This window comes from Heteronotia binoei, chromosome 4, assembly GCF_032191835.1.
Source record: "Heteronotia binoei isolate CCM8104 ecotype False Entrance Well chromosome 4, APGP_CSIRO_Hbin_v1, whole genome shotgun sequence".
Lineage (NCBI taxonomy): Eukaryota > Metazoa > Chordata > Lepidosauria > Squamata > Gekkonidae > Heteronotia > Heteronotia binoei.
The window spans coordinates 44,923,923-44,937,926 of NC_083226.1; the positions used below are offsets into that span (position 1 = coordinate 44,923,923).

The 14,004-nt window shown below is 39.6% G+C and overlaps 1 protein-coding gene across 3 annotated transcripts in view; it reads left to right on the forward strand.

Moving 5' to 3' along the window:
- MOB3B (MOB kinase activator 3B) overlaps window positions 1–2,317 on the forward strand; it is a 157,235-nt gene extending 154,918 nt beyond the window's left edge. For all 3 annotated transcript variants that reach the window (XM_060237184.1, XM_060237185.1, XM_060237183.1), the window contains exon 4: window positions 2,272–2,317. In XM_060237184.1, the coding sequence (XP_060093167.1) occupies window positions 2,272–2,301 (30 nt within the window). In that variant the 3' untranslated portion in view covers window positions 2,302–2,317. The remainder of the gene's footprint in view (window positions 1–2,271) is intronic.
- Window positions 2,318–14,004: the final 11,687 nt, after the last annotated feature.

Below are 14,004 nucleotides of genomic sequence, written 5' to 3' on the forward strand. Positions count from 1 at the left end.
CCCATATTCAGGTAAGATTCTCACTGTAAGGCATAGCTTCTAATCAGTCCTTGAAGTGTTAGTGCAGGTTTAATGTGCAGACAGGTTGATTTGTCCATCACAGTAAGTTAAGAATAAATAGGGGACAATTGCATGAGGCAGTGTTGAGTCAAGATGAATTCTCATATTTTACAGAAAACCAATGAGGTGTTTTCTTTCTTTCTTTCTTTCTTTCTTTCTTTCTTTCTTTCTTTCTTTCTTTCTTTCTTTCTTTCTTTCTTTCTTTCTTTCTTTCTTTCTTTCTTTCTTTCTTTCTTTCTTTCAACAGTTTTCTATTGAATAAACTTCATAGACCTGATCAGGATTGGTCTCTCCCTCTCTCTCATTCACACATGTTCTTTCTCTCTCTGTCAAGGATATTCAGGCAGTTACTGAAAACACAAGTGCAACCTCCTCATTTTTAGTGCAAATATCGGTTGAACCATGAGATGGACAACTGTTCTTTTAAAATTACTCCAAATCTAGGAGACAGCTATTAAGTAAAATAAATCACTTGTTTCCATAGCAAGAGACTGTAGATCAAGCATTTGCTGAACAGTCTGCATGGTTTATATTTTGTGATTTCTTAAAAAAAAATCAGATAATAATGTGCCATGGTTTAGAGCAGAAATGCACACTGGCATCTTCAAAGGGGTAAGGAATGTAAGAAATCTACATAGTCTGGCATTATTTACAGGAATCTTTGCAAGCACTGTTTTTCTGCCTGACAGTCTTTTTTTTTTTTTTTAACAGATGATAGGTGCCTACATCCTGGTAAATCTAGAGTATGCTTTGGTAGATCATTGTCTACTGCCCAAAAATTATAGGATGCTGTGTGGAAGAAGGGGGAGGGAGAAACAAGCCATAAAGTACAGACTCTTTATATTAAAAAGTTATAGCCTTTTTATGGAAAGCAAATGATAATTTTAATTATTTGGTATGAAAAGCTGAGTTTTCACAGAAATTGAATTAGCTCCTTATAGCTAGGACAAATGGACTGAATTAAGAGACATATGTAAATAATGTTCTCTCACTAAGAACAAAAGTTTTATGTGCAACTTCTTTGTGTGCACATTGATACTGTAAATGTTGCAATGTAAAATAAATACTTTGGTTTTGATTCCCTTTGTCCTAAGACATTGACATAGTTTGTAAAAGTGAGCCCTATGATCACATCTTTCTCCCTCTTCCATAGTCCATATCCAAATTGACAAGCCATGATTTGCAGGGCCCTTCAAAGCCATTCAGTGTTTTCATTACATGAGCTGTAAATCCTGAGTCTCACATATGACCTTCTATCTCCTCTGCTTGCACAGAGCAGTTGCAATTGAAAACTTGCTAGTTAACAAAGTCTTCAACCCTAATGTTGTAGTATCTTCATTTGTCCAGATTGGGAAAGAAACTTCCAATCTGTCAGATTATGTAGATCACAATACATTGGAGTAGCCTGGAAGACTCCCTAAATGATCATCTTCAGTTACAGCTCTACATGTGCCAAGAACTGAACTGCACAGGATGGGCCATTGGCCTGATTCAACATGGCTTCTCTTATGTTCTTACGTTCTTAAGAACAGGGGAAAGAGCACACAAAATCAAGGATTCAGAATTCATTCATATCACAAGCATGAATGAGTCCTGGGTTTCAAATACCAATCAAACAAGCGTGCAGTTCTGGTTTGCAAGGTAAACACAATCCATAGTGCTTGTTCAGATATAAGGCAAACTAAATCAAAATACATTGACTCCAAGTGTATACAGGCAGAGGGGAGGGTCCCTCGTTCATGAATGCCTGGCTTATTCACATAAAACACAAACTATGGTCAAACATTATGTTTGAATCATATTGGTATAAGAGACACTTGCACAATTTATGATCCACCAAACTGAATACAGGCCACCAGTCATGTATTATGACCTACATATAAATGGAGAGAATCACCCCTGTAGATGGATTCCATGCCCTAACTGAATTATCCACAACTCTCTGGATTCAGCCTTTCAAACCAACTCTAGTATCAGGGCATCTTAATAAAGAGTTAACGTTGTCAGTGTTGATAAAGGACACCATGCTAATGGCCAGTTACAGATATTGTTCCTTGAGGAGGCAGAGCATAGATAACTAGAAAATTTTATACAGAAGTGCCAGACAGTTAACACCGTTGTGTGCCCTCGTGTCAAAGGATAAAACGGTGCTCAGGTTTATGCCACATTAGAAGTAACCTTTGCCTTCTCATTCTCTCTTTTGTTTTACAGAAAGAGATGACGGCCAGGATGTGTCACTGAACAGTCACGACAGAATAACGAAAGGAGGGGAAAAAATGCAGTTTCCTACTAACTGAAGAGCTAGAGGACTCAGCAGCCCTCAGGAGCAAATCTTGCCTGTTAATCCTTAAAAAAACAGGGAAGTCAGAACCAGAAGATGATTTCTTTCACTGACACTTCCCACCATTACTTAGGCTCTTAACCCTAAAAATGCTGCTAGGCACCTCCTTGGAATGAAGCAGATTTCTCAGAAAGGAAAGAAGAAGCAATTTTCCTTCTGTATCCCCTGAATGATCAAGGAGGAGCTCTCCACATGACAAATTGTTTTCCATCCACCTTCCTGCTTTAGATGCCGTATTACAATTTGGATTTCCAGCTGTACTTTTGAAACAGACCTTATTGTTGAAAGGAAGAGTTGTGAAACCATGTTGGTGCATGTGTTGTTGTGCAGATACAGCTGTGTGAAGAGCAAATGCAAAATTTCTGATTGCCTTTTCTGTATTTCCAGTTTAGCTTAGAAAATAAGTCAGCCAGCCATTGATTAAAAGAAAACCTCAAAGACACAGAGTACTTTTTAACTAGAAAATGAGATAAATGGTTTGGACCGCAGTCCTAGATAACTACAGATGAGCAGAGAAAAAGCTGGTAGAATGGCCAAGTCACTTTTCCATTTTAAAATGACCTACATGTTCCATATGTTGATTTCATTCAAAACACCTCTGACTGGCTGTGTGCTTCTTTTCCACCTGCAGTATAGCTATACAGATAGCATTGGGACCTAACTGAAATCTTGGAACCAGTACTGAAATCCTTAGTCAAAAACCTTTGGAGCTTCATTTCTATATTTCCGTGGCAGTATGTTCTAGCTTGGCTGGTTTATACAAAGTGATACAGTGCTGAATACTTTTTTATAAACACATTTCATCAGAAAGTGGTTTTTCATTGTGTGTATCTTGGAACACCAGTAGGATTTCTGCATGAAAAATACTATAGAGAATGTCCTGTTGCTTAGGACTGTAGGTTGAATATGTTTCAGAACAGAGAAAGGAAGTATGCAGGTTGAGAGCACAGAATGATGGTGCCAGACAAAAGTCTGGATGGTGGGGTAATAAGTGTTTGTGGAGGGCATGGCAATGGAAGATTTGTCTCCCCCTAGGGGATAGAGAAGGACAGATCTTGTGGGACATCGGATACACACACTATAATCCCATGCAGAGAAGCTGCAGTTTGAACACATTGATTTCAAGAGGCTTAGGCTGATGAAATCCTGCATCGAATTGCAGCCCAAGATACACTGGGATTATTGAAACTACAGTAGCAATCAGGGTGTTTCCAGGGAGCTGAGTCATGCACACAGACAAGCCGTATTGACCAGGGTTAAGTGACAACTACTAAATTTTATACTGAGAAACTAGAATCCGTATTGCGATCATACCTATGCAGATTTCTATTCAAAGTTTGCTCAGAAATGCTCTAAAATACCACTGTGCCTCAACTATTATTTTTTAATGAAATGTTTGTTTTCTTACTTATTTCATTTACCAGGAAGTAGTTGCTGGCTGATTGCAATGTTCATTATAATGGTGTGAATTTAGAGCTTTCATTGACGGTATTAAAAACTAGCAAGGCCTTAAGGTAGCATGAACTGAGAAGCAACCAATACACACACACTCATACACACAGAGACAGACCTGGGCTTGTTCATAACCCATGCACTTCGTAGGTATGAAAGATGTGTAGGCAACAAATTGCACGTATGGATGACTGGAATGGTTTATTTTCATGCAAATTGCTTTCCCTCGTTATTGTCTCTTAATTTGAAAAAAGCAAAGATATTTCTTGTTGATGTCTGCAAGGATTATGATTAAGATGAATATCGTACTACGAGTATGCCATTCTTTGGTATCCAATAAGTACTGCCCCACCCATATTTGGTAAATAAGATGAATAAATAAGTCACTCTGATCCAATCAAATTAAAATTGGTGACATCAGCAAACAGCCAATGAACATCTGTGACTAAGCTTGTTAACCAGCATTTAGTTAATCAGTCTTAAGACATGTTAGAAAATAGATTTTTCTTAATGTAATTAATTGGAGTTTTAATTCTATTTTTCCCTGATCAAGCACTAATTCATGCTGCTCCTGATTTGCTTTCTCTCCCTGAGCTCTTAAATGATTGGCATTAGACCCTAAAGGAAAAATGGTGGCAAATACTATTATTGACGAAAGGGTCAGCATTTATTGTTAATTTTATAGCATAATATGAATTGAAAGATTTGGGAGAAATGGAAGACGCTGTTTTTGTTGTGTGTATGTTTGTGTTCCTGAATTGTTTGCAAGACCAACTTTTAAAGCTAAAATGAATTTGTGGAAGTTTTGAATCGGAGTGCCCATGTAGAAATCTATGTGAAATTATAGTGTCTGATATGCAGCAATCCATTTCATTAAGAAGCCTGCTATATTTCACCAAGATGGTACATGCGGGTGTATCAAAAGCAGGAATCAATACAGTTTTTTCCTCCCTTCTTTCTGCCCAAGCTGCAGGAATGAACTCATTGCTGGTCTAGAGTCAGGTTTTGCTCTTGTCTTCCTGCTTCAAATGCAACCCTACCCCCTTTGTTATTGCTGCTGTTTAAAGTTGTGTTTATATGTGTTTATCTTTAAATGTTTACTTTGCATCTTCAAGAAACAATCAGGTTTTTAAAAATTAAATATTGCTCCTGGAATGGTTGGGAAAGGGTTAGATGGATTCCTGATGACACAAATTTAAGCCAATTAATGCTGAATATATTTGACTTTTACTGCAAACTGGTCTGAGCCTGATCCTGAAAAGAATGTATTATATCCAAACAAAATGTAAATGTATCATGCTCCTCCTACTCAAACCATAATTGTGTCACTATACCTGTACTGCAGACTGTTGGTGACACATGCACTGCTTTCTGTCCATAGTCCCATTTCTGCCTGATAAAATGGTTGTGAAATCCAGAAGTTGGAGGGACAGGGACAGTAGGCTCAATGCATGTTGCTACAGTCAGGAAAGACTATTGGGTAACCCTAATTTGTTTGTGTCCAGGATTGTCTTCAAATCCCAGCCTTGTTTGGGGTGGGGGGGAAGGTTTTGCCACTATTTTAAGCATTGATTTGAAACCATCTGTACGTTACTTAATTACAGTGGTTCCTACTAGATTTGAAATTTCAGAATGTAGGATTAAGCCTAGAGGGGATTCTGGAACAGCGGGAGGCATCTCTCTATGGCACCCTGGCAGCCCTTGCAAAAATCCTTTGTAATGTAATTAATGGAGCCAGACTTCCCTTTAAAATTCCGGGAGTGCTTGCCTTTTGCTCCAGTAAAGAATCATCATAGCCATTGACCTGTTCTTCTCGTCCAGGCATATGTTCCTCTGAAATAACTTGGTCTGAGGTTTACCTAACATACGGAGCAATCCAAAACAGTTATGCCCTTCTAAGCCAAGTAAAGTCAATGGTCGTAGAAGGTAGGGGCCGATGTGAGGGAAGTGTCCTCCGGTTGTGTCTTGAGATATGTCCTCATAGCCTTGTTGATTAGATACTTCATTTTAGTAAAACGTGATGATAATATCTGATTCCATCAAAGTGTGTTTGTGATACAACAACAACAAAAATCCTGCAAGCAAATAATGGGTAGATTATATGGATAATATCAAGAGTTTACCATGGGCAGATTGATTGGATCAGAAGGACCCAATAAAAATGCTTCTACTTTATTCAGGTACTATGCATACTGACTCATCTACTTTTCAGAAGTTAAGCATTAACTACAGTTGATTCCCTGCAGATAGAATTATTGTCTATTTACTTCACTGGATTTCCAGAACTTCCATGGGCCTTTTATTCTTGCCTATCTTGTAACAAAACACTAAGCATCTGATTTTCAACTATCATTTGACTTATTTCACTCATGGTCTTGCCCTTCAGTGCCTAGTTCCTTCCGTTTGGTTGGATACCTAATCAAGGCACTTCTTCCAGCAGGTGCCACTTTAATGCTTCAGGTGCTCTGGGAAATGTATCTTGTTTCTTGCCTTAACTTGGCATTTAACATTTATCTTAGCATATTATCTCAAGGAATGTAAATAATAGCAGCCTGATTGTTTTGATCTGGACCATTTAGTGATTTTGAAAGGCTACTAGCATAGCAAAGCGAGTCTTAACAGACATACCAAAACACACTGTTCAGTGATGCTTTGTTATCAAGTAGCTTGGTGGATCTCTGTAGCATTCCTCTTCAAAGCATGCAGTGACCAAATTCTTAAACTCTCACTCAGGAAAAAAAACAAAAAAACCCACCATTGCTGCTTTCAGAGGTTCAGAGAGGTAGAGTATGTGATCATTTGCTTGAAGCTAGATACTGAACTTTTAAAAAACAATTCACTGATACAGAAGGATTGAGATCCAAACTGGCTGAGAGCTATGTTGGTTTTCTCTCTTGTGAATGTTGCAGGACATGAGATAGAGTTTGGCAGAGAGGTTCAAGCAGAGACCCTGTTCCCAGATTACTATGACACAGAAGGTAATTCTACTAAGCTTGACTCTTTCACAATTCCACTAGTGGTAAACTTCCTGCTACCAGGAAATCCTACTGAAAAAGAATTAGCTTTAGGGATGTATCCTTCATGACTATGTAAGGGCTGCAAACTGGATTAAATGCTCAAGTAGGAGTTTCTAAACTCTCATGCTCTGAATTTCAAGAATTTCATCATGTGGATTGTACAAAAATCCTGACAAACTTCCTGCTGCATTATAATGTTTATACCAGGAAGTTATTGGAAGTGGAAAGCTAAGGTATAGGTGTTATGTCAAAAGAAAGTTACAAACTTATTCCTCCTGTTGTTTCTGAGTTCTGAAAAAACCTGGGCTGGTCTCTGAAACATGAACAGTTGTTAAAATCTGGACATAGAATTCAGTCCAATCATACATATATATGTTTTCTTATTACAAACTTACTTTCAGGAATTACCCCCAGCAAAACCAGTTGTTAAAAAACTAATAGGTAGAATGTTTGTTTTTCTGTTGTGCAGATTTTCCTGTTTTAAAATGGGTATAGTTTTATATTAGAACAGTTTCCCAAGGAATACAGTTATGCTTCTTACCTGGCATATGAGGTCTTCCCCCTCCCGATTATTTTAGAGACTGTGGATTGTTTTTAGCATAAATGTCTATTTTCATTAAATGAATTATTAGATTCCATTTTTTCTGTTCCACCAATCAAATTCCATCAGTGTTAATATTTTTAGCAATGGCAATGCATTTATAGAATATTTTAGCTCTGTGTGTGATTGAGAGTTCAACTATATGATGAGACCAATGCTGTTAAATGAAATAAAATGACGTTTACAAAATGGTTTGAAAACTGGCTAATGTCACATCAATCCTAATCCATGCTTTCAGGTAATTTGAAATATCAAATAAAAGAAGCATAACTTCAACTGAGTGTCCTGTAGTTGTTTTTAGGAAACCAATGTGCATGCAATAGTGGGGGGGGGGGGCAGACCCTTATATTGGAATTATGGCCCTTTCTTGAGCATACCAGTAAGCTATAGCAGTCCAAAAGAATCCCAGCTTAAATAAATGAGTTGCTGGGAAATAGTTATAAGATCTTCTAAACATTTCTGCCTTGTTCATAACACTCCCACGAAGGGAGTAGAGAGTTAACTGCTCCCCCCAGATACAATTGTCATTACCTGAATCATCCTCTTTGAGCTCCTATTTGCCCTATTGGGGGAAAACATATCCATCAAATAGCACCTCCGTGGGGCTATTTCGGGTAGGGAGAACAATACAGGTTAAACTCCATCACTTATGCTACAGTCTTGAACAAAATTGGGGCCCTGTACAACTGCTATTTATGAAGCAAAATGTTGGGTGCTCTGCCCATGGAATGTCCAAAAACGTGTCTGCTTAGGCTCACAGTTTAGCTTTATTTATGCTGTGATCAAGCTGACAGGTCTCATCATCTAGTGCAGTTGTTTGCAAACTGGAACTTGTGTTGCTCGATGAGAAGATGGGTAGCATCACTGAAGCGATGTGCACCACTACTGACCGGCAATACATAGTTACTTGGGATTGCTTAGTGCATTCTGATCTACATGTTCAGTTCATGGAAGCTCTCAGTGCCAGGGCTTAATCCAAGAGTGCAAGTGGCAAGAGGCTAGCAGAAGAGCAGTGCTCTGAGTTCCCAGGACATTAGATGAGAGTCTGAGGGCTCGAGGTGACAGGCAGGCAAGGTCAACTATCCAAGGAGAGGACAACAGAGAGGGAGAAGCCTGCAAAATTAGGGGAACCCCTGCTGGAGACTGGCAAGCCTATCAGAGTTTCGACTTTTGAAAGTTTATACCATGAAAATCTTGTTGGTCTTTAAGGTACTACTAGATTTAAATCTTTTAATTCAGATATTTATACCCTCCTTTTGTCCTCAGTGTGAACCCAAATTTAGTTTACAACATTGTTCTCCTCTCCTGCCTTAAAATGGCCACCCTACGAGGCAGGTTAGGCTGAGGAATGTGACTGGCCTAAGGTCACTCAGTGGGCTTCCATAGCGGAGTCGGGATCTCCCAGATCCTAGTTCAAAACTCTTAACCGCTACACCAATATAAGTGGAAGTTCACCTTCCTGAAACCCTGCATGATGTACTTCCCCTCCCATTTACTAGATCTTTTTTCACATCGGATGAAAATTATGTCTGGTGTGTTATTGCCATTCTTATCACTGAGAAGAAATTGCTGCATGCTCAGGGTGCCTTCCACAGCTGGGTTTAAGATAATAGTACACTAGGGCTGCGATCACACATTAAATAATGTACTTTCAATCCACTTTCAGTGCACTTTCCAACTGGATTTTACTGTGTGATCTGGCAAAATCCGGCTGGAAAGTGTATTGAAAGTGCATTATTTCGCATGTATGATCACAGCCTAGCTTTTTCAAAGTCCTGTGCCCTGCCAATTAGTGGCTACTACCCAGTCAGAAGCTGAATGTCTCTCAGTGGAAGTTTCTGTGTGGCAATAGTGTGTGTGTTTGGGGGGGAGGGGAACCTTCCTTTTGTGACCTGTTCATGGGTTTCTGGTGGCAACCATAAACGAGCTTGGACTAGATGGGGCAACGGTGTGATCCAATGGTACTGTTCTTAAGTTTGCTCACATCTAGAGAAAGAAGCTTGTGGGGTCTCCCCACACCCTCCTTTTCTCTCTTTTTTATCAGTTTACAGACATTGTCAATATCTTCAACAGCAAAAATAATAGAAATCATAAGTAATAAAAAATAGAGAACAGTTGAACTTCAGAAAGTAAATGCATAGTCTCTTTAACTGACACAACATAAGCTCATAATCATTCAGATGTCCTTGTGATTCATTTGATCGTGGTGAATTTGTCAGATAAATTCTTCTAACATAATCTAAGGAAGTAAATGAAGGAGCAAGAGCATAAAAAAAGAACAGGTGAAGTTATGTAACTGGCAAACAGGAAATTAACTTGCTAACTCACGATAGTTGTTGATTTGAGGAAATAAAGATGTCATCAAAGCATTCCAGAAAAGTGTCCCTTATACCCTTTTTTGCGATCAAGTTGCAGCCAACCTATGACAACCTGTCATGATCCTGGGCCTAGTGAGACCTACAATCTGCAGGAAAGCCTGCCTGGAAGTTACTAAAGAAAGACTGATCTCTGGAACAAGCTGTAGGAAAATCCCTCACCCAAGGGAAGTGTGGTGAATTTGGTATTAGAGTAGGGACTGTATGCCTAAATGCGCCAGGGCTTTTATTTGCACCAACCTTTACTGTTTCATATTCACTTTAGCACTAAATCTTTATCACCCACTTACTGTTTTAGAGTACTAATAATAAACTTTTTTGTTGTTGGGGAGGGACTGTGGCTCAGTGGTAGAGCATCTGCTTGGTTAGCAGAAGGTCCCAGGTTCAATCCTCGGCATCGCCAACTAAAAAAGGCCCAGGCAAATAGGCGTGAAAACCCTCAGCTCGAGACCCTGGACAATACTGAGTAGACAATACTGACTTTGATGAACCGAGGGTCTGCATCAGTATAAGGCAAATTCATATGTTCATATATACTGCCTGGGTTCTCAAGGGTTCTTGGTCACAGTTAATAGGTATTTATTAATAAAGAAGACAAGGGTGGTTGGGTGCTCTGGGCCCACCATACAGACCTTTACCAGGGTTGTGGCAGCCAGTAGAAGGCCCTGCTAGGCCCCTGCTGTATGACACAACCCCATAGGGTTTTCAAGGCAAGAGATGTTCAGAGGCCATTGCCTGCCTCTTCATAGCAACCCTGGACTTCCTTGGTGGTCTCCCATCCAAATACTACCTAAGGCTGACCCTGCTGAGATTTCGAGATCTGATGAGATCAGGCTAGCCTGAGCTATCCAGGTGAGAGCCCACATACCATTAAATTTATACCAATTATTCTCTTATATCAGTGTCTTCTGTTTCCAAGCAGCTGCTCTTGTAAGGAAACAGAAATTGTTGCAAATCTAGATGCAAACCCCTACCTGCTACCATCCTCTAGATATATTTCATTTTCCATCAGAAAAATTATCTCCAAGGAATTTCACTAGTACAGCAGTAATTAAAGTTTTCTTTAATTTAAAATGTAGGCACACATTGAGTTGTCATTTGTCAGAACTGCAAATTAGCTGCTGCCATCTTCATTTGTCCTTAAATTTTTCTATGTGTTCTCCATTTAAGCTGCAATACCAATTTTGCATCTTCCAAATAGACTGTGAGGCAATGTAGGTTTTTTTAATTGCTTGTTGAAAGCTGATGGATTATCAGCCACTTATTGTAATTGGAAATCATTATGACAATCTTAATCCTTTTAGCCAAGTACTATTATGAGACCATGAAAACCCTGTGAGAGACAGCATTTAGCTGTCTCAGCAATGACATTGTTCGTTTGATGATATATTGTGTGTTTTCTTGAGGGTGGAGGTGAAGAGTCCCAGAGGAGGAGTCCCAGAGAAGACAGCCTGTGTGGAGCAGTGAGAAGAGCAGTTGGCAGAACAGTGGTCAATCTGGTGGGGGCCATTTGTTCTGCAGTGTTCTATGTGTCTTTTCCTGTGAGGAAAATATTCCCCTTTCTTGGTATTACTAGTGCAGTAAACACTGTTATAATCTTAAAAGAGATTCCTCAAAGCCAGCTGAGAACTGATTATTTCCATTCATCATGATAATTATGGGTTGTTAGGTCTGACTCAGGAAATATCTGGGGACTTTGGGGGTGGAGCCAGGAGACTTTGGGGGAGCAAGCCAGGAGCAAGGCTGTGACAATTACCATTGAACTCCAAAGTGAGTTCTGATAATCACATTTAAAGGGCCTGTGCTCTGTTTAAATGCTTTCCCTTCATTAGAAATACTGTAGATAGGGACACCTTTTGGGACTCAGAAAGGACTCCTTGGTTCAATCATTTTGAAACTTTGAAGGTTTTTTGAGAAGAGGCATCAGATGCTATGCTGCAAATTTGGTGCCTCTACCTCAAAAACAGCCCTTCCAGAGACCCACATACCCACAGACCGATTTTCCATTATACCCTAAGGGGACTGGTCTCCATGGGGTGTAATAGAATGCCCAGTGGACATTTCCTCCCACCACCCCATTTTCTGATAACCCTGAAGCGGGAGGAGGGCCTCCAAACCAGGGGTTCCCTGCCCCCACCTGAGGATTGACAACCCTAGTCTCCACCCATGAATTCTAGTTTTTTGTTGAGTTCAATGAACCCTGGATTCAAATTCAAGCAATGGATCTCTCACATGCAAGCTCGTGTGTCCTCTGGTAAACTGTTTTTGAACATCAGGATTCCCCAGGAACAGAGGGGTGCAGTGGGAGGGGGCTGAGGCAAAAATCCACATATTCTACCATTTGTGGAAGGGGACAATTTTGGCCATTTGTCCCTGAGCTGCCACCCCCCCCCAAAAAAAAAAAATCTGTTCCTGAGGTCCCTCTGACCCACAAGAGTAATTCTTGAGGAGGGGGACAGGGCAAATAGTTTTGTCTATTTTAATATTAATTAAGAATACATTTGCCTTGACCCAGACAGCTCAGGCTAACCCAATCTGATCAGATCTCAGGAGCTAAGTAGGGTTACTCCTGGTGAGTATTTGGAGACCTTCAAGGAAGTCCAGGGTTGCTACACAGAGGCAGTCCATGGCAAACCACCTCTGAATATCTTTTGCCTTGAAAACCCTACATGCTCACCATAAGTCAGCTGCAACTTGACAGCAAAAACAGGACAAAACAAAAAAGAATACTCCTTAAAACTAGGCTTGGATCCAACAGAATGTTTCCATGAGTGGAGGGTTTCTTCCTGCAGAGATTGACTTTCTCATCTCCACCGCTCCTCGACCCCACTGAAACCCAAAATGCTGGTCCATGCTGGAGCATTTGGAACTGCAGCAGGAGGGAGTAGATGAAAAGTAAAGCTCTGCAGGTGGAAATCTTCCAGACCATGGAAATGCTGCCTAGGATCCACACCACAGGCCCTCAAAAGATGGCTGCTTAATGTAATGGGCAAAACACATAATTCGGTCTGAGTATGAACATCGCCCAAAGGCAGGTTTCTGATACAGCATTTTGTATTCGTTGATTATTTTTTTAAAGGATTGTATGAGTACATTTGTACTCTTCTGGAACTGAATCTGTTGATGGTATCCAACAAGAATCTTGCATCCTATTCACAGATCCATTGAGGAAATGTTATAATCTCTGCATAATATTTTAATATTTAGACATTTACACAGTTCCTTGATCCCTATACAAAATATTATTTATAAGCAGACCCATTCATAATGTTAAGGGGATTTCTAAAATAGTGTAGTCTGTGCTGGTTGTACAAACACCCAGTCTTCTGTTCTTTTCTAGTAGCTCCATGCTGAGATGAAAAGCCATGATGATGTCATAGTGAGTGATTATTAGAATATGACATGAAGGATTCCAGGAGGAAAAAGCGAGCTTCAGCCAGAAGAATGACCTGAGAAGCTGAACAGTTTTCCTTATGAAGCTCTCACTGATTATCTTTTTATCTTTACTGATATTTACAGGAACTGCTAAAAATCATACAGCTACTGAAGGTATGCTCTTTTTGATGCATAATTTTCTTACGAACTTTGTAGTGAAAACAATGCAGGTTTTTGTTCTTCAAGAATCTGCAAAACTTGTTTAACTACAGAAAATCAATCACTCCAAAAATCAGACCTCACATTAAAATATAGTTTGTGCAACAAACCCTGGTTAGTCACCAGTCTAGGCTGTGTAAATCATGGGTTGTCTACTTCTAGTCTCTCTCCCATTTCCAGCAGGGAAAACTTTCTCCCTACATTGCTATCTCTCTCTGGCCTCAATGGATGAGGCTACTCAACCAACAGTGGTTTATGAATTAAAAAATAACAATAAACCATGGTTAGTGCTAACTATAGTTAACCACAGCTATAACCTTAATTTGAAATCCCACTTAGGTGCTAACACTAGCATTTGTTGGACTGTTAGTACTCATATCATGAGTAGCTGATACTTAATCAAATGACAGTTTGACATCTGAATGCAGCCAATAGTGAGAAAGGAAACTGGTGTGATAATTTTGTCATACCACATACAAAATAACCTATCTCTCCTCTAGTGTTACCAGACCTTCATTTAACTGGATTCTACTAGTCTCTAGTGAAACTCTTTAATATTCATTC